We start from the raw sequence: 20,978 nt of genomic DNA, 5'->3' as shown, positions 1-20,978 counted from the left end.
ACTTTGCAGCACACTGCCATACCAAATGGGGCATTCAAAGCAAGCAGCAGTATGGGTTCATGATATTGAGTATTGATTTTTCCCTCGTAGCATATAACAACAATGAAAATCAGGAACTGCAATAATACAGGCTAGAGACTTCAGGAATATTTACAACAGAATCTCATATCAATTCCCTGTTTAATCTCCGGCCCTTTTGTTTTTCTTGCACACTAAAGCCCCAGGTGGATTTGTCCTTATTGATTTGTCTTTATTGTTCGGCTGTAAGAAATGACACATGTAACTCCTGTTGACTGTTCCAGGCTTCCTTACCTGTAATATCACTTGATTGTCTTTGGTTGAATTTCTATGTAGGCAACCCTAGACAAGTCTACAAATGCTCTGTAAGGCCTATTAACTATTCAAGTACGCTGAATTCATCTGTAATCACAAGATAGCTGTGATCGGCTATAATGGTTAACAAATTGCTCAAAATACTCAACCACACTGTCTTAAATAACACCATTTTCTACCTGACCAATGAAACTCTTAATTCATTTGAAAGGTCAGAACAAACACAATCAATGATAATGAATATACACCTCACAGAAAAACACAATTACATATTCTTAAATATACTGTATATCCGGTTTATAAATTATTTCATTCAGCTGCCTCAATTAAGATCTACGTCCCGATTTAATTATGATTATTTAACAACTTTGAGGATGTCCAGTCATCCGAGTCTTTCAGGTAATACAAGGGAAAACATGAGAGAATTATCCAGCGGAGTTAAAATCTCCTCTCCCATGATTTCCACTGGGAGAGGGGAGGTTTATTGGAGAGAGGAGAGCTGCTGGACTCGTGAGTGATGGGAGCTGAGACTCAGCACCCAGCTTAGCGACGTGTCCCTCAGAGTGAAGGCAATCTTCAAACAGACCTCAAATTCATTAGGATGACAGACACCTTTAGGGCAAATGATGCAGAGGAGACGGGAAGGAGAGGGAACTGTGCGTCATCTCGTTTTCGGATGGACACCCTGGAACTACCCTCTTGTACCAAAATGTCTTTAAGGCAAACGTGAATACTGATCTTCTAAAAGGAGAAACACCAGTGACATAATAATGCATGCAAAGATCAAGTTTTCAGCAGCACTGTTACTTGAGATGAGAAATTAAAGGTGCCCTGTGGAGTGTTTTTGTATACAAATAAGATGTTTACATTCATTGTTTTTCACACTATGTGTATCTTTTGAGGCCTGACAAACGTGTTGAATACATTTCCTTCCACATAAAACATTTGTAAAGCCAATTTTTAAAATATTTTTAATAGGGATGTCACGATAGCAGAAATTTAGTAGTTGATACCAATACCAGTAAAATTCCACGATTCTCGATACCCAATTCGATACCACGGTAAAAAACAATAAATCCTATGTACGTCAACATACACTCCTTTATTACCGTTTGCATACTGTTTTTTCTTCCCTCTCCATTATCTATTTTACATGCTGTTAAAACATTGCCTCCAAATAACTGGATTTATTCAAGTTTCACGCCGAAAACCACGTTACAAGATTACATTTAAACACATGATAATGTTAGAATTTACCTTCACCCAATAGGCCTACACATATTTACTAAACAGAGCCTGAACGCATCATAATGTAGATCAATCGAACCTCTTATGAAATTGGTAGGAGAGATAGTTAACGTTAGCTGTTAGCAGCCGGTAAGCAGCACAGTTCTGCACGGAGCTAACAGCTAACGTTAACTAGCTCTCGTCCAGCCGATTTCAACACAGATTTGTTGTTCGCAATGTAGCATTATCAGGGAAAAAATAGGACGTGTCCCCTGGACGCATCGATAGTGATCGTGGTCGAGTACTGTCACATTTTCCGAATTCTGGCATCGACTTGGTAGCAAAGTATTGGTTCTCGTTACATCCCTAATTTTTTTTTTTTTGCATCGTTTAGATCCATGTTTGCTAGCTTGCAGTACCAGAGGTCAGAAACCCCACAGGGGACCTTTAAGTATCACTCTGTTGTAATGGATTGCAGCATTTTTTTTAAGATGAATTAATCTAATTAGTGCCTGAAGTCCTCAACACACAGACTTACTTTACACCTCCTCCTAATGCAGGATAAAAAAAAACTTCTTTAAAGTACCAGATGTGCAATAACATGGTAAGAAGAGGTCTCCCATATTCCGTTGTTTGATATATGAAAGCTAACTATTCTAGAGAAAACGCTAAGACACTGTTTATGAGTAGGAGAATTAGAACAACCCAGCAGCATTTGGTGTTTACGTGACTTGTGAAGTTAAAGGTGTGCTTCACGATGTTGTGCATTTCAAGTCAGTCATACAGAAAGCCATTTTTTGGTCAAATTGCATGTGCATTCCAAGCCACTGTGAAGGCTAAGCGAGGAAGATGCAGAAAAGGAATTAAAAAGAAAGTGATGGAGAGGAAAGAGAAAGACAGAGAGAGAAGAGCTGGAGGGGAGTATACGAGTACACATCCCTGAGGCCCTCCTGGAAGGTGCTGGAACCGTGCTGCTGACCGTGTCTCCTCCAGGGTCCGTGACGGTCAAAGTGCCAGACTGCGAGCGTTGGAGGCTGAAGCCTGCGCACGCTGCACCACTCCTGGACACTTCTCTCTCTTCTGCAGCTTGTGGTTTTGGAACAAGCCTTCGTTTCGTGGGACGCCATGAGCTCCATCTTGGAAGGTCAATAGCCCTGGAGGCACCGACACAGGACACAACCACAGTGAGACTCTAGACATCTCGATGGACAAACCGTTCCAGCGGTGTCACAGACTTACCGTATCCCTCAACACGGCCATCTTTATATTCTCCTTCAAACTTCATGCCGTCGTATCGACTGAAGACGCCCGCGCCTTGAAACTTCCCATGCGCAAATTCTCCTTCGTACCTGACGCGGTAAAAAAAAGAGAGAGAGCAGGGTGTCATTTTGTAACTTTTGATTGAGATGAAAACTTGCTTTCTTTTTTGTCTCACACACCTGGATCCATCTGTAAAGAGCAATACACCAGAGCCGTGGAAGAGTCCATTCTCAAACTGGCCAGAGTAGCAGGTTCCATCCTGAAACTTGAGCTGGCCGACGCCATGCCTCCGACCTGGAAAGGTCACACATCGGAGTAAGAAATGGGCCAAACTTCAAACAGATGATGGAAACACAAGAAATCCAGTCGAGGCAAACGACCTTGATACCATTTGTCGATTCGCATTTTATCTACAGTGGTGTCATCATGCCTCATCTAACCACTTAGCCTCTTATGGATTACTCTTTCGTAACATACTGTAAGAGACGACCAACTGAGCATGACATTTGAACTTGCAATGCGGCTCAAGGTTTTATATTCACTTGGTATTGGAGAGCCACTACATATGTCACCAGTCAGTACGTGCTCGGATTTAGGTATCCTCCCCCCTCTCTGTCAGCTAAAGGTTTACTAGTGAATTAGGAGTCCCATCTGCCTCCTGTGTGGTGGGAATTACAGCACTCTAATCCAGCAGATTTTTTAGCAGGGATTTCCTTTAGGATCCAGACTGTGAAAACAGTCAAGGAATGTACTTGCATTCCCCTCCATGATCCACTACTGAAGCTTATAATCATGTAAGAGGGCACACATTTCTGGGCGACGGCTACAACAGGTTTACGCCCGTATTTGCCAAACTGGAAAAGTGGGCCTTTGAAGGGTGAAGGAATACACCAGTTAAAATGGTGTGGACGGCGTTTGCGTTGACCTAAAAGCAGCTGAAAGTCATCACGAATCTAATGTAAATACAGAATAAAACCCCCTGTGTGGTCTTGTTCCTAGTATTTCAGTTGGTTTGGTTTCTCAGCACCAGCTGACGGAGGACTCTCTAAGATTTCCCAAACAGGTCCAAAGTCTAATCCAGAAGATTTGACAAAGCCAGAGCTGGTAAATCTGTCTCTGTTCGTCGTGGGGTTGCCAGTGCTAGCTAATTGGGATTTGATGAAACAGCTTGGGCTTGCATGTCACTAACATTACTGTACTGTATGTGTATGTGTATGTGTATGTGTATGTGTATGTGTATGTGTATGTGAGAGAGTTAAAGCAGTGCAAGCATCCTCGTAATCCTTGCCCCAGGTGAAAATTTGACAGAGAGATTTAATATTTTAGTATGCACACATCCATGCAGATTCATGAACAGGAAACCTTAAGATATTTGCCGCCACTGTTACTTGCATTAGTTCTTGCTAGCTTCTCCGTAATACCTTAACTGCCAATGATTTAATGAGCATCAAGCCCATACTGAGGTAGAGAGTGCTGTTACCATGGCAAAAAGTCACAAGATGTATCCGAGGATAATCAACAGCATTCTTTTATGACATTTGCATTTGTCATTCTGCTCAAGTCAAGTCAACTTTATTTATAGAAGCCAATATCACAAACCACAAATTTTGCCTCAGGGGGCTTTACAATCTGTACAGCCCTCTGTCCTTTACGACCCTCGCAGCGGATGATCAGTAATAGCTTTGTTAAATATGGTCACAATGTACTTGCATGTGTGCACGAAACCATGTTTAAATACTAGAAATATAGTGTATGAGTCGAGGTGAACTTAGGCACAGGTATGTGTGGAAAAGATAAGATCCTTTAGAAAAGTTGCTGGGGAAGCTTGCCAAAATAGCGTTAACCGGTGTTCTGGCAAATAAAGCTACCGCTCAGAATGACTTAACAACACGATGTGCGCGTGTGCAGTGCGTTTCAGAGACAAAAAGAAATATTCACGTCCATATTTTTGCATACATTTATAGAAGTAGTAGGCCATTCTGATAGATATTTCCTACCTGACAGAATGAGCTACTTTACTTGACTACATTTATAGAGGTCCATCAAACTAGTCTGACAGGATGAGCTACTGGTAGGTTATTCTGAGTGGGTAACTCTATTTGTCAGAACACCGGCAACTATTGATATTAATATTTTGGGGGAAATATAAGTAATGTGTTCAGTTTTTGCGATTAAGTACCTGCATACCAGAATACTTGTGTTATGCATAATGAACACTGAATGCATTTTCCCAGTCCGTCAGCGTCTCACCATTCCCTTTCACTCGGCTGATAACTCACACAATGGTGCCTTTGAGAAACATTATGAGGACTAGAAACAGAGGTTGCAGGTGAAAGCTCGTCTCATCTCTGTAGTTAACCTGGTGACGTTTGCACACAAACTTTATTTAAAAAGCTAGAAGCAGGACTAGTCTTGCCTTCTTTCCACTCGCCGTGGTACTCCTCCCCACTGGCGTAGGTGAAAGATCCTCTGGTCAGAGTCATGTCACCCCTGTGTTGAACACACAAACACACTCATTGGCAACAGAGCTGAACCACACATCTGTATTAGTGACCAGCAATTTATATTTTTAAAGAAAAGCATTTGGCTTTGAAAGGTTTTTCAGAGTGAGAGAAGGGCATCTGTGAGTCTCTTCCAGCTCTGAGAGGCTGTCCCTTTTAGCTGACCATGACCTCTGACCTCACTGTGAAAGGAAGGCAAGCCAGAAGGAAATTTTCCCCTTAATGTGATTATTAGTCCCTCTGTGAGTGAAGCAGAGGCAGTAACTGTCTCTTTAGCACATATTGTTACAGTTGTTGAACATTTGCTCATGTAATTCTCAAGTCCAGCTGGGTTATAATAATATAACAAAAGGTCCCAAACATACTGTAACTTGGCATTACCTTTAATCAATTAAATGAACAAAGACAGATAAAATCATGCATTCGACTCAGTAGTATCATACAGCCTCATGTGTGTTCAGTTTGTTTAGTTACCAACCACCATGAATAAATTGAGGATTATTTTAATTAAATAGCTGAAGCTGTTTGTTTTCTGTCTTCAGATTTATAAATAGGGTGGAAATTATTGTGATTAATTGTTGTGGTGAAAAAGCCTTGGTGTAAGTACAAGTTCTGATAGTTGGGACTTTAAGTGTGAGATCAAAAGATTAAAACAAGTTACACCAGATCCTATTACAGTCAACCTAATACTACCCAGTGCATGTTGATGGTGGTGATGCTGGTGTGAGCCCAGTTTAAAAGCTCACTTGGTTTTAAACACACGCCTTCTGTAAAGCGAATAGGCTGGAAAACGTGACTATAGCGTGACTGCAGATACAGTACAAACAAAAGCTTATGGCATCATGGTGACCATATCAATATATATTGTTTAAAGAAATGACACAGAATGGCAGTCAGGTGTAGTTTTACCCATGCGGTCGCCATCGAATAAATAATTCATCAGCTCACACACCAACACTGAAACTCTCTCACGTTATTATAGTAAATATTCAATTTATAGGCTGCCAATATGTCTCAATCAGTGCAGCCTTATAAACATAGCATGCAGCTAAATAAATAGGCTATCGTTTGCAATGACACGCATATAAATCGACAATCTATTGCAACACAACTAGCGACAACACCTATTAATGCTCATCATTTACCTGTAGGCTACGTTAGTCGTCTGTAAAGCATGAAGCCGCCGTGCAGCAGCGGAGGGGCGTCACAATATGAACACACCGGCTGAGAAACGTATACCGCGTTCAGGCGCTCCTCGGAAGCCCCTACATCCGAGTCTTAAAGGGTATCCACATAGGCTTCTTGTGCGATTGTGAAATTATGAAACATCTTCCTATATAATAAAATTAAAATGTCACATATGTCAACTTTGACTTACCTCGTGATATTTGGCCCATAAAGACTCCTAGAAAGCTACTCCCTCTCTCTCTACAAGCTATGTTTACTTTTTGTTGCCGTGTTGTTGCTGACGTTCATGTGCGGCTCAGCTAGGGATTGCAGTAATTCCGACAGCACCTGAAGGCAGCGTTATAACAGCATCATTGCAGCCTGACCGCCGCGCTGTTTCATTGCATGACTGTTGTTGGCTCTCATTGAAAACTTTCTCTGATTGGCCTGGTGCTGCTACAGCTTAGAGAGACTGTGGCAGACATATTTATAAATGGCTGTTGGGCATTTTTGCTGAAGCTTCTTGAAGCACTCAACACTACATCAGTTTAATTGGCTGTAGTCTAGGTTACATTATGTGTAATATGTAGGCCATAGACTCTAGTGAACTATAAATAAGGATGTTATAATTATATTATTATTATTATTATTATTATCAAAACTACTACTGCCACCACCATTAGTAATATTCATAAAAAAACAATAACAAAAAAGGAAGAAAGATCTAAACTAACATAATATTAACACACGCCAGACATTAACACAATATTATTAATAACAACACCAATAATATGTATTTTTATGATTATACTATTATTATTAATTGTATTCCACAGAAAACACCATAGACATATGGTATAGGGATTCAGCTAATGTTTCTCACAGGGTGACTGCATAGGGATTACGTTTTTTCACCCTAAAACACAATTGCATTTCAACTTAAACCTGCAGTAGGCAGAAAGTTGTTTGCATCATTGGGCAAAAATTTCACAACAACTTTTCAGCATATTGTAATTCTAGTGCTCTGAGGGAAAACTAGACTTCTGCACCTCATCATGGCTCTGTTTTTAGGCTTTAAAAAAATCTAGACCATGATGGAAGACTTTGGCCAATCACAGGTAATTTCAGAGAGAGCGTTCCTATTGGCTGTTCATTCAATGGAAGCAGCTGTCAATCACTCGCAAGTTTGCTCTGGCTGGTGGGCGGTGCTTGGTATTTCCTCAACTGATTTCAACATGGCTGCCGGGTTACAAACTTTCTCATTTTACAGCTAAACAGTACACTACAAGATGTTTCTGAAAACATTTGAGGCGAGAAATAGACATTACAGTAACAGAATATTGATTCCTATTTGATCAGTGCTGCCTAGTTTGACTGTTTAATTGGAGTTCGCGAGTGATTGACAGCTGCTCAGAGACGGCAAGGCTCCAGATCGACTCTGATTGGTTGTTTTTCCTCCACTCTGTGAAATCTTGCAGATGCCATTAGGATGGAAGGACAGGGGATCTAAATGATAACAATTCATCCTATGGAGAACATGAATGTGGGTACCAAATTTCACAGCAATAGTTCAATAGTTGAAATCCTCTGGGAGCCATGACTATCTGTACAAAACTTCATGGCAATCCATGAAAAAAGTAATAAGAAGTAGTAGTAGCAAAAGTAGTTGTGAAAATATATGACTAAATGCCAAAAATGTCAACCTGCTGGTGGCACTAGAGTAAAAGTCAGAGGATCACCAAAGTCAGTAGGGTTCATCCACTGGGGACCATGAATATGTGTAAAAATGTAATGGTAAATCCATCAAGTAGTTGTTGAGATGTTTGAATCTCTGCCAAAGTGGTGGACGGACCATCTCTAGAGCCATGTCAAAAGCATTGGTTAAAAATGCAGGATCTGCCTCAAGGCCTAACCATTTCAGTTTATTTTATTGATTAATCAAAACAACATCAACAACAATCAAAGCCACATAGTGTACCTCGGGCCTTTGGGGCCCTGAGGGTCTCTAGGGCATGGATGTATTAACAGAACTGGATACAGCGTTGGAGGCAGGGCCCCGTTCATTCCAATGAAAGTTGCTCTGTGGCGCATGGAGACAAAAATGGCTCGACTTCCGCCTGGAAAAGTACCCGGATCTTATGGAACATGTGCAGTAGCGGTTCCAACGTCCCAACGTCCCAAAGTCACACTGTCGTCACAGCTTTCGCTCCAGCCTCGGTCTGGGTCTCATTCACATGAACGGAGGAAGGGAAATAACTCTGGATTCGGCTATTAGTGCATTTTACAACTTTTAAAACCTAATGATTTAAATGAGGGCTATTAGAGTGTTCGTACTGGGGAGTTTATTCACCTCAAAAAAAATTATCTGCTGAGTTACAGACGTCTCTTTCCCAATGTAAGTCTATGGGGAAAAGTCTTTTTGGGCCCAATGGCAGACACGGAAGTTGCAGTATTGGCGTTTGGCCACTACGAAAGTTGGGATCAACGACCGGAGCTCTTCCTGGTCCCTCGGACTAGGGCCCTGGGAGCAGTTGCCTGCCTTGCCTGGTTGGTAATCCAGCCTTGGGTAAAGCCAAGTCTATGCTACACAGTTAATAACCTTTTAAATGAAAAAATACGTCAGCCACATTTGATTTGATATAAACTACTAAAGGTATCAACCTAAATCCAGGGTCGCCTTAAAGCATATACAGTAGGCCATATAGGCCATATAGGCCATATAGGCCATATAGGCCATATAGGCCATATAGACGGTCGCCTAGGGCGCCACCTTCTGGGGGGCGCTGGTCGCTCTCTAAAAAAAAATATATATATATATATATTTTTTAAATGCCGGTGGGCACCCTTCCTCATTTTTTGCATTGAGGTAACAAATGAACAAAAAAGAAACAAAGAAATACACTTTTCACCCTTGGAACTCTCTTTCTCACACTTTTTCATCTGCTCGGCAGCACTTATTTGTCAATAAAAGTGTAAATCATTGTGAAACTGAAGCCAACAATATCAGGGGCACATTTTTTTATTTATATAATAATAAATAGTTATTTATGAAAATAAAAATAAAACCATTGTGATGTCTGATGTGTGTTGTGGTTAGCGTTAGGGTTCTGGGGCGTTAAACCCTAACCCTAACCCTAGAGCAGCACCCCGGCCATAGGCAGGGGGGCTCCAAATCTGAATTTCGCCTAGGCCACCAAAAGGTAGGCCCTACACTCATCCACCTTCACTAGCTTCCAATCAAGTCCTGCATTAACTATAAACTCCTCATTCTCACATACAAATCCCTCCATGCCCTTGCCCCTCAGTACCTAACTGATCTTCTCCACCCCTACACTCCATCCCAGAAACTACGATCCTCTGACACTGGTCTGCTCTCCACCCCCCACACCCGACTGAGAACATTCGGCGACAGAGACTTCAGCATCGTGCCCCCCCCCCCTCTGGAACTCTCTCCCTCCTGAAATAAGAAATGCTTCATCCCTGGACACTTTCAAAAAACACCTTAAGCACCACCTGTTCATCAAGGCCTTTGATCTCAGCTAACTCTTCCTACACATCACTCTTTTAATTACTTAGCTATAGTTTCTCCTCTGTGTTATTTATTAGTATGATTTTGTGTGCCCCCTTTGTAAAGCGTCCTTAGGTTTCTGAAAGGCGCTATATAAGTCCAATTTATTAAAAGGGCTGAGCCGGCTCTGCCTAAACCCCACATTAATCTTTAATGTTAAGGGAAAACACCATTGTTGTTGTTTACATTGGTGGGCTAAATGTAATATATAATTTATTTATTTGCATATTTATTAATGATTAATGATTTATTTGCACTGTTTGGTTTGGTTCCTCTGTAGTGTGAGTGAAACCTACAGTACACCTCCCTCTGTAGTGTGAGTGAAACCTACAGTACACCCCCCTCTGTAGTGTAAGTGAAACCTACAGTACACCCCCCTCTGTAGTGTGAGTGAAACCTACAGTACACCCCCCTCTGGAGACCTCCACCTCCCTCTGGAGACCTCCACCTCCCTCTGGAGTGGTTTCCTCCTCTCGACACAGAGACGCGCGCGTTCACATAGCAGAGCGCTTCCTCTTTCCGTGCTCGTGCCCGCCAGACAAGAACGATAGAAAATGGCGAGTCAGTGCAAAAGGCAGCAATGCACAATCGACAGGCGCGGCTTTCGGCAGGAACTTGACTCTTGGCGACACAAACTCGTCCACTGTGTAGGTAAGGAGAAAGCCAGTTGCACGGTGTACCATTTTACCGGTTGAATTCCGCCTCTGTGTGGCCGTTTATCGATGTAAATAAGCATCGATTAGCGGACCACTCGGACTCATCTCATAGCGACTTCTTGTCCTCAACTGTTTCCTTCTCTTCCTGCTAGCCAGCCGGAGCGGCTACTAACATGCTTCTGTTAGTGTTAATGTTGCACACTTTCTTTGCTTGTTTTGTTGTTTTTAAACCCTGAACTGCAGACTTTAAGTTATCTAACGTTATCTGGCGTAACGTTAGTTAGTTTAAAGGGCACCGTGCTTGTGTTAAAGGGAGTGTCTCTGTGCGTCGGCTAACAGAGCTCAAATGCGCGCTCCCGTGTGATGATACTGTATTTGTGATGGGGGGAGGGCGTCACATGCACGTCGTTAGATGTTTTACATTTAGCTTCCTAGCTTCTCTCAGATCAGCTCCTGCAGGCAGAGCAGTGCTGCATTGAGGAAGTGGCGGAGACCCCAGTGCTGTGCTGGGGGGGAGGTTTACATTGTCGACGACGTTAACCTAATAAACTTTTCTAACGTTAACTAGTTTACCCTTCAAACACATTAATGAAGAATGTGCTGTTGACTTTAGGGTTTAAAACCTACAAATTCATGGCAATCCATGAAATAAGTAGTAGTAGTAGCAAAAGTAGTTGAGGCAAAAATGTCATAATAACCTTTCAGCATATTGTAATTCAAGTGCTCTGAGAGATAACTAGACTTCTGCTCCTCCTCATGGCTCTGTTTTCAGGCTTTAAAAAAATCTAGACCGTGATGGGAGACTTTGGCCAATCACAGGTCATTTCAGAGAGAGAGCGTTCCTATTGGCTGTTCATTCAATGGAGGCAGCTGTCAATCACTCGCAAACTCTAATCAAGCTGTCAAACTAGGCAGCGCTGATCAAATATGAATCAATATTCTATTACTGTAATGCCTATTTCTCCTCAAATGTTTTCAGAAACATCTTGTAGTGTACTGTTTGGCTGTAAAATTAGAAAGTTTGCTCTGGCTGGTGGGCGGTGCTTGGTATTTCCTCAACTGATCTCGTCATGGCTGCCGTCACAAACTTTCTAATTTTACAGCTAAACAGTACACTACAAAATGTTTCTGAAAATAATATTTGAGGCGAAAAATAGGCATTACAGTAACAGTATAAAGATTCATATTTGATCAGTGCTGCCTAGTTTGACCGTTTAATCGGAGTTTGCGGGTGATTGACAGTTGCTCAGAGACGGCAGGCTCCAGATCGACTCTGATTGGTTGTTTTTGCCTCCACTGTGTGAAATCTTGCAAATGCCATTAGGATGGAAGGACAGGTGATCTAAATGATAACAATTCATCCTATGGAGAACATGAATGTGGGTACCAAATTTCACAGCAATCCATTCAATAGTTGAAATCCTCTGGGAGCCATGTCTATCTGTACAAAAATTCATGGCAATCCATTAAAAAAGTAATAAGTAGTAGTAGCAAAAGTAGTTGTGAAAATATATGACTAAATGTCAAAAATGTCAACCTGCTGGTGGCACTAGAGTAAAAGTCAGAGGATGTTCATCCTGTGGAGACCATGAATATGTGTAAAAATGTAATGTTAAATCCATCAAGTAGTTGTTGAGATGTTTGAGTCTGTGCCAAAGTGGTGGACGGACCATCTCTAAAGCCATGCCAAAAGAATTGGTTAAAAATGCAGGATCTGCCTTGATGCCTAACCATTTCAGTTTATTTTATTGATTAATCAAATTAAGGGAAGGGAAATAACTCTAGATTCGGTGGTGTAAAAGGTGCTGTTGACTTTAGGGTTTAAAACTCGCTTTATTGTGTATATCTGTGTTAGGGTGTGAGTTGAAGCTAAAACATAATGTTGTAGTAGTATAGCTGAAGCAATACCAGCAGGACAGGGCATAACCTACAATAAGGGATTGGGGCAGGAAGACTTTAAGCCGTGCTAGTAGTAGCACGGCTTTATGGTCTCTCTGTCGGTTGGTCCACCACTTTGGTCCAGACTTGAAATATCTTCCTCTAGCGCCACCAGCAGGTTGTGTTTTCACAAATACTTGATGGGTTGCCATACAATTTGGAACTATAGGGATGCACCAATACAGATACTATACCGGATATCTACCGATACTGACTCAAATAGCTGATGGGATAATGGGGCCGATCTATTCAATTCAATTCTATGTTTATATCCTAAATATATTATATACTGGTATTGTAATTCCTGTTTACATTTTGACCAGTTTTGTTGTTCCATTAAAAAGGTTTACACTTTTACCAAAATATTTTTTTACCAACTTGCTGGAGTACGATTTATTTGAATGATGAATAATAATTCAGTTAATATATATCTATGTATGTATTGGTCACATTTTGTTTTACAAAGTAAGGAAAGCAATGTTTAAGTCCAGCCTGATGTTGCCTTACGCATAAAAGAATGATCCCAGTCACTTCCACACAGTGAAGCTCATTAATTAAACACTGGTAACGGATTGGTAATCTGTATCGGCCGATACCCAAAGCCAAGCCCAAACCCCAAGCACAAACCACTGACTTTAGAAACTAATAATATCACCCTAAGACATCTCTTGTTTACAAATAATAGGTCTGCATAAGTAGGCTATTGAATGTGTTGGTTGTAAAAATAGGGATGTACCGATCCAACTTTATCAGTCCTGATACCGATTGCAATACCTGGGCTTTGGGTATCGACCGATACGAGTACTGATCCGATACCAGTGTTTAATTAATAAGCTGTATGTCTCACTGTGTGGAAGTGACTGGGATTATTCTTTTATGTGTAAGGCAACATCAGGCTTTACTGAAACATTGCTTTCCTAACTTTGTTAAACAAAATATGACAAATAAATACATATATATTCATATACATTTACTGAATTGTTATTTATTATTAAAATAATAAAACGTACACCAGCAACTTTTTAAAAAATCTTCAAAATGAACAGGAATTACAATTCAAGTGGAAACCTTGCAGCAACAAATTGGTGTATAATGTATATGGTATATAAACATAGAATTGAATTAAATAGATCGGCTCCATTGTCACGATACCCGAGTTAGTATTGGGCCGATATCCGATCCAGTAGCTGTATCGGTGCGTCCCTATATAAAAGTATTTAGTTTGTAACTGCCGTGGCTCTGCTTCAGGTCAAGTAAAGCAATTTGGCGTAGGATCATGGTAGTAGACATTTCTGTTGTTGACTATGGCTTTTTTTCTGACGCACTTGATAATAATAAAACATATTCCCCCCCATGAACTATATGTAGTTCTCTGTGATATGTTTTATAATCCATCTTCTAGCTATTCTGTTCCACACATATTGACAGATGGCTTACATTTACATTAGTAGTTTTACACCATTTGACAGAGAGGGAGAGGCCATTTTTAAATCCATGTCATGCCAACCTCCTTCTTTTGACTCGGTAACATAGCAACAGCCAATGTGGACACTCGGCATCATCACACACAGATTGATCACGCAAATGAGGAGCAGAGAGTTGCTTGGTGACCCTAATGTTCATATCAAATCAGCTCCTAGTTTTCTTTTTTTATTGGGTGAATCATCATTTATATTCACTTTTATCAGTCTCATAGGGAAATATGAAACAAATTATTTCGTGTATTGAATGCAGCATGCTTCATTAAGGGACAATTTCCATATTACACAGGACTGCTTTTGGATGGATATAAAAGAACATGCAAACCTGTATCATAAGGACAAAAATCTACATGCCTACAGACAAACAGTTTGTCCCTGTTTTTAGTAAGGGTCTCTGTGATATTTTATACAATATGTGGTATTTTGATGCCTAAATGTGCATGCAGTGTTGTTCCTTTGAGACTTTTGGCAGAATATAAGAGTTTGAAACAGCATTTAAACCACAGGACGCAAAAACTAATTTAAAACCCAGAACACTGCTTCTGACGCTGCTGATCTCAAAATGTCACATTAAATCAATCTCACTTAAAGTGGCCGCTATGTATAGGTCTTGTTAAAATGTGTAATGTATGTACAAGGACTGTACTCTGTGGGTGCTTAAAATTCTTGACATGAGTTAAAGGAGTAGCTATGTGATGTTTCGGGAAGCGGTAAGACTAAATCTGACAGTAATGTCTATTAAGTTTCCCTGACACGTAAGAGTTTTGTGGTGTTGCATGTTAAACATTTGTGGCTCTTGGTTTATTTAGAGCAGGTTAGATGCTGCCTTCATAATTAGAAAGGGCAAGTGCAGCAAAACGCAGGCCAGCTAATGCTGTCAGTCCAGTTTAACCAAAGTTTAGGTCCAGAATTAAGTATGATGTTTTCAGATCACATTTTTATGTTGTAATAGTAAGGCTATAACTGCACAGATAATTGTTGGGACTTGACACCACCTATTTTACATAGTAGTGTGTGTACTATCAGTTTTAATAATGACTAGGCTAACAGCTGTATGTGTGTGGACTGATCCAGAGTAGGCTTAAGTGGTATTACAGTTTACCAGGGTATTTTATTAGAAATCCCGGCAGTATGATTTTCAACACTGTCATAAGTACACTCTCTCTGCTTTCTATGAAGCTGTATTTATGTGATGTATTGTCGTGCACACAGCACGTGCCACCAGAGGTTGGTCTCTATAGAGAGGCAAAGTCCGTCCCCTTCCGGTGGAACCCATGGGACCTTATTTAAAAAAAAAAAAATATGAACGGTAGTCAATGGGGAGAGACAAATCATTTTTGATCTTGTTTTAATTGCGCCATGAATCACACATATCATATTTGTCAATTTAAAAGATAATTTTGAAAGTGAAGAATGTCACAGTTTGTCCTAAGTTTATCTTAGTATCATTTTGTTTATGTGAAACCGCTTGGTGAACTACATCTCTTGTCTCGCACAATATACGTCACCAACACTAGCTAGCTTACTAACTTAGCTATGTTCCATGCACAGATGAAACGTTATCTTACCTGATGTGTTTTATCCAGCAACTCCTGGTCTTTTTATCAGCCGGGAAGCAAAAGAACGAGCGAGACCCGTTGCCGGTGTCAGTACATTCAAGTACGAAACACACAGGCATCGTAGCTTCAGCGAGAAAGATGTCACTTACGCAACTTTTGGGTGTGTAGTCTTTCTAAATATGTATTTTCACAGTCTTTTAGTTTTTAACAGTTATGTTTTAAATTGACAAATCATATATGTGATGCATGGCGCAATTCAAACGGGATCAAAAAATATTTGTCTCTCCCAGTTGACTACCGTTCATATTTTTTCCGAAATTAGGTCCCATGGTGGTCCACCTGAAGGGGCGGGACTTTGCCTCTTGTGTAAACAGGCAGCTGAGCTCAGAAAGATGGCTACTGAGTTTTGGGTTTAGTCTTCTTCAAACTACAAAAGCAGTTAATAGCCACATGGTTTTATTCAACTGCCAGTCTGCCACCACCACCCGCATATCATCTCCATTCAGCACACTGATGTGTTGGTAACGTCGGTACCCGGTGTGTGCGGCCGAGAGATGGAGCGAGAGAGGGAACGAGTGAATATGACGTTATCAGTAACGTTGTAGCTGTGGATGTTGCAGTACAGTGTGTGTACAATTTAGGTTATTTGTCAGTAAGTACATGCTGCAATATCTACAATACTAGGTGGGCTGTGTGCTTATTGTTGAAAAGAATATGGAGAGAGAATAATAGTTTTCTGACTAGTTGCTAGCTCCAGACCCAGGGCTGCTCAGTTAGTCAGTTCTCCCTTTATGATTGACAAATGTCTCTTGTGTTTGGGGCTATAATTGTGAAGCTGCAGAGTACATGACAACAGCATCAGTCTGCTTGCTGCAGAATGGCATATTCTGTCCATGACAACAAGGGCATACTTTTGTTTGGCTTTTTGGTGGAGAGGGCTGCACGCCACCACCACCCTGCTGACGCTGAAATGGACATTTTGTCTTTGTGTATTTAATGTGAGCAGTAAAACTGCATGGCAGAGACAAGGGCAATTGTCCCATAGAACAGCAGCAACAATTGTCTGTATGTTTGCCTATACATGTGTTCATGGCCCATCAGCCCCCAGATGAAAACTGTGTGGCTGAAAATGTGTGTTCTGTCTGGATTTTGGAAAAGTTGCACTGGCAGAGCACCAGCTAACATTTGAGAATGCCAGTTATTCGTGCTTGCATTGGATTTGTGGGTGAGTGGGATTAAGGATGTGCTCAAACAAACAACAAGCAAATATTGACATCAGGCAGATTGTCTTGTTTATTATTTAAACTTTAGCATGGCCCATTTTCTGCTCCAGCTCTGATGGGCTTTTGGCCTACATTTTCCTTATTTGCAAAAAGAGCTGGCTGAGGTTTGTTGACATTTTGCGAAACACGACCACCAGCTTTAATGGTTTCATTTTGAATGTCTTTAACTGTGTGTTTGTCTCTGTGTGTGTGTGTGCTTGAACGTACATGTCTGTGCATGCACCCTTTTTTCATATTTGCCTAAAATCATAATGGTCCCATATTTGTTATTCAAAGTTATGCTTTGTGCAGCATTACACCATTTGACTGTCAGTTTGCATCATATCATGTTAAGTATTCATGGAGCGTTTTTTCCGCTGTAGAAGCTGCCACCTCATTGCCCGCTGTACAGCCTGATCCAACTACTGTATATTGCTTGTAATGAACACGATGTGTTGTTGCCAAATGACATTTCAAGCACTTCTTTGCTCATGCCCATGTAATGGCTGAGCTTTTCTGTTGACCTACCTTTTTTGTGGATAGCATAGTAGGCAACAGTGAATGCTTTTTAGATGGTTTGGCATCAGGATTGGTCTCTGTGATAGGATGAAAATAGTCATGTACTGTAGCTCGACTAATTTGTGCAACTTTGTCATCTCCGCACTCATCCTCAGCCCCCAGCCCTGTCTTACATCTTCATAGAGCATTGCTCAAGGATATCCGTGACCCTCTTCATACAAAATTACCCTCTCATGAGCATCACAATCTGAACATTGGTATGATTTTTTAATTTAAAAACACGATGCAGTCTTTAAAGAAAGTATAATTTATGGATGATCAATCCCTCTAGTATTTCCAAAGGCTGTAGCCAAAGATGGCAGATTTAGCGAGGTTTATTTTGGCTGCACACTGATTTGAGCTTAGGGAAGCTCCTGTTCTGCGAGCTCGTGGTCACTCCTCCTGAGATAGCATGTGTACAGTAGTTACAGTGGGGGGATGGGCTGTGTGGGGGTTGATGCAGCACTGTACACCCTCAGCACTAGAGCGGCAGAGGGATGGGTGGGTCATCCACTGGAAAGAGCACTGCAGTCCCATGATGAGGCTAAACGTGTGCATTTTATTGAGATTTATGCTTTTGTGATGCGTAAATCATAGAATAAGAAAGTCCAGAATTTAAATTTGTGTGGTTGGTTGTAAGGTTAATAGACATAGAAAGAGCTGATGCCGAAGTCCCTCAATACAAATGTTTTGAAATTTACACACATGGTCTTCCTGCTGCTCACCAGGGATACACGCTTTATTGTCGAAAGAGAGAATATTTGTTGCAAGCTGGACAAACATTTGTGGTTCGTCCGGTGAAACGTTTGACCTGATTTTAGGAATGTAACTTGGAAGTGGACAGGTACAACATGGGTAGCAGAACTCATTACCTCTGGTGATCCATTAATTTTGTCCGTAGACAAAGTGACATTGCTTGTTGTTTGAGATTATTTAACACTTAGCAGGACATGACATTTTCCTAGTTGAATCACTTTTGTCTTGGATTAATTTGGATTAACTCTGCAACTATGATGTAGTCTTTGGATTTTATGGAGATTTTGGGACTCTGTTTGGAGTCTTCCTTATAGGAACTACCGATGAGGCTCATGCATAATGCAGTATCGTATCATTTATGACTGAAAATACAAGGTTTCTCTGAAATTAGTTGAACAGTTGAGACATTGACAACAAAAGACTACACAACAACCTCATAGCATTGCTAAATTATCTGGAGGACTCCTCTGTGTGAAAGTTAAGAGCAGCAAAGTTGAGGTCACATTGAGACTTAAACCTCTTTAACAAATGACACCTAACCAAGACAGGGTCAAATAGCAGCAACCAACACATAACAAAACTACATTGAATCACAACAGCAACAATAGGTAAGACAAAATACATCATACAGTGCATTAGCAGTGCAACTTTATTCTAAGTTTAAAATAATTCAAAGAGAAAAGAAAAGTGGGCCGAAAATACTTCTGGAACCATGTAACGATGTCAGCTAACAGTGACTGTGGTGTTTTAAAGTAGTTACAGAACCAGCTGCTCTGCCCACTTCACCTCATTCTCAATGTAGTGTCCTCCTACTATCACTGTGGGTATGGTATGGAATTCCCTAACAGCACAATGGTTGTAGACAGTATTCAGTCATATTATGCTTCAAGCATTGCACTGGAAAAATAGGTTACATGTTTATGAATGTAAGACTAGAATTTCTTGGAGTATGTTTTGAATCACATATTTATCTCAGTTTCATTTGTCTCACAATATTGAATTAAACTCATCGCAATGAACATGCACTGCGTCATGTACTTGTACTGCAAAAATAACAGTGATTTTACCCATTGGCTGAAAATTGACCTTTTGGCTACACTACCGACCCTAATTGTCATGTTGTGTAAGAACTTTTTGGGAGTAATTCATTATTTTCTGGTTTTCTGCCTGCTATTGTTTTCATTGGTTGTTTGTCATGTGACAAAGCCGGGTCATATCTCAGAGATATCAAAATCAGGAAATGCCTCAGCTGTTTCGTTACATGTGGTCAGCTTGCAGGTTCAGCTACCTTTTGCCTTCCCTTCCTCTGTTTGTGCCTCGGAAAGCTTTGCTTGTAAGTTATGTTTAAGTCGCCACAGACACCCAGTTCGTAATACTGCAAATATCTAAATATTGCAGTGCTTTCATCAGTGGGCCATAGGCTCAATCACCATTGAGTTACCTCATTCGGCGATAGATGGTGACTTTAATAGACATTTATTTACATGAACATCTTTAAGATTATTACTTTAAATACTTTATACTTTTATACCTTTTAGTTTATTTACATGTGAACACTGCCAATGGTAAACTAGCCTTGAGTAGCTTTGGTGTTTCCTTTTAATATCTATTCGATAAGAACGCCAGTTCTATTTCTATTAGTGTCTTTAAACTGGTGAAATGTATGTACGATATTTACAAGTTATGTACAGTCATTTACATGTCATTTAAATGTGTCATGTGTATGCTGTAACTTTGTAGATGTCATTTACGTCAATGTACATCTGTGGAAGTATGATGTTGTTTAAATAGCATTCAGTAATTGGTGCTCTCTTTCTGTATCATTTCAGTTTTACAAAATCCTTTCATGAGAATGCTGACAACCGTAAAGAGCACTCAACTTTACTCCAGCCTCCAACTTTCTCTTGAAGCCTGTTAGCGATCTGTCGATTTGTGTACAGACACACACATTGGGAACAAAATACAAGTAATGCCAGCAATAAGCAGTAAAGAGGGTTTTTATCACGCTCTATGTTAAATTCACAGGGATGTGCAACATAGGTAAAGGTTAGGATTTAAAGAGATTAAGCTGATCGTAGATCAGTGGGATTTTTCTTTCTGAGTGCTGATTGGAAGGGTGGCGCATTCTCCTAATCATTCCTCTCATCCTTTTTCTGATTGGCTAGACTGTCCCCACTAGAGGCGTGCGCTAGAAAAGTAAAATGGACGCTTGTGCACTGTATGTAGTGTGTTCCTCATCCATGGTACTATTCTTGTTAGTGGTCACACATGCTGTTTTCTATTTTTTGAGTCATATTGCTCAGCCAAATGCCATCATGTTTTCTATTACGCGTGTGGAATGTGTCTGTGTACGCATCCCCCAATTGTAATATGTATAGAGGCATGCATGCACCTGCTGTCCGCATCCTTCTTAAAGTACGTTGTTGCTCACTGTAACATAAGCACCATGACAAGAACTCCTAGAAAGTTTCATGGTTTGTGGCTGATGCTTAAAATGTGTCATTTATCAAGTCATAATCCCAAACATAGCTGCTCAGTTTCACAAAAGTGATTTGTCTCCTCTTTATGCTCCACTTTGTTATTGACAAAACGATAATATAAATGTTTGTTGAGATGTATAGGTACTGCAAATTATTGTACATTGCAGCCCTGTTGGACACTATTAACCAAATTAACTCATAAAGTGAGTGTAGGTTCTTAAAAATGAAATGT

The 20,978-nt window shown here is 40.5% G+C and overlaps 2 protein-coding genes across 6 annotated transcripts in view; one reads left to right on the top strand and one right to left on the bottom strand.

The window, feature by feature from the left end:
* Positions 1-29: 29 nt before the first annotated feature.
* On the bottom strand, positions 30-6,829 carry morn4 (MORN repeat containing 4). 2 transcript variants are annotated; one of them, XM_074645813.1, is made up of 5 exons: positions 6,700-6,829; positions 5,237-5,310; positions 3,000-3,114; positions 2,800-2,909; positions 30-2,714 (listed from the first exon to the last, which is right to left on the bottom strand). In XM_074645813.1, the coding sequence occupies exons 2-5, from the start codon at positions 5,301-5,303 to the stop codon at positions 2,566-2,568; spliced, it is 441 nt and encodes a 146-aa protein (XP_074501914.1). In that variant the 5' UTR covers positions 5,304-5,310; positions 6,700-6,829; the 3' UTR covers positions 30-2,565. The 2 variants fall into 2 exon arrangements, with proteins under 2 accessions (XP_074501914.1, XP_074501912.1); XM_074645811.1 differs by lacking the exon at positions 6,700-6,829 and adding an exon at positions 6,467-6,600.
* A 3,721-nt stretch (positions 6,830-10,550) lies between these two features.
* The window catches only part of LOC141773765 (ligand-dependent corepressor), a 32,871-nt gene continuing 22,443 nt past the window's right edge, over positions 10,551-20,978 (top strand). For 2 of the 4 annotated variants that reach the window (XM_074645802.1, XM_074645805.1), the window contains exon 1: positions 10,551-10,707. In XM_074645802.1, the coding sequence (XP_074501903.1) occupies positions 10,611-10,707 (97 nt within the window). In that variant the 5' untranslated portion in view covers positions 10,551-10,610. Of the gene's footprint in view, positions 10,708-14,342; positions 14,516-20,978 lie in introns of those variants that run through there. The other 2 variants (XM_074645804.1, XM_074645803.1) reach the window with 2 other exon arrangements.

The sequence above is a fragment of the Sebastes fasciatus genome, chromosome 9 (genome assembly GCF_043250625.1).
Source record: "Sebastes fasciatus isolate fSebFas1 chromosome 9, fSebFas1.pri, whole genome shotgun sequence".
Lineage (NCBI taxonomy): Eukaryota > Metazoa > Chordata > Actinopteri > Perciformes > Sebastidae > Sebastes > Sebastes fasciatus.
Note: the sequence above shows the minus strand (reverse complement) of the source record. Positions and strands in the feature narration are given on the sequence as shown.

Bases quoted from the DNA above. Each gene is read 5' to 3' on its own strand.
- morn4 (XM_074645813.1), bottom strand. From the start codon at position 5,303: ATGACTCTGACCAGAGGATCTTTCACCTACGCCAGTGGGGAGGAGTAC. The intron at 3,115-5,236 runs GCAAGACTAGTC...TGACCTTTCCAG, and splicing joins CCACGGCGAGTGGAAAGAAG to GTCGGAGGCATGGCGTCGGC. The intron at 2,715-2,799 runs GTAAGTCTGTGA...CGGTGCCTCCAG, and splicing joins TGGCCGTGTTGAGGGATACG to GGCTATTGACCTTCCAAGAT.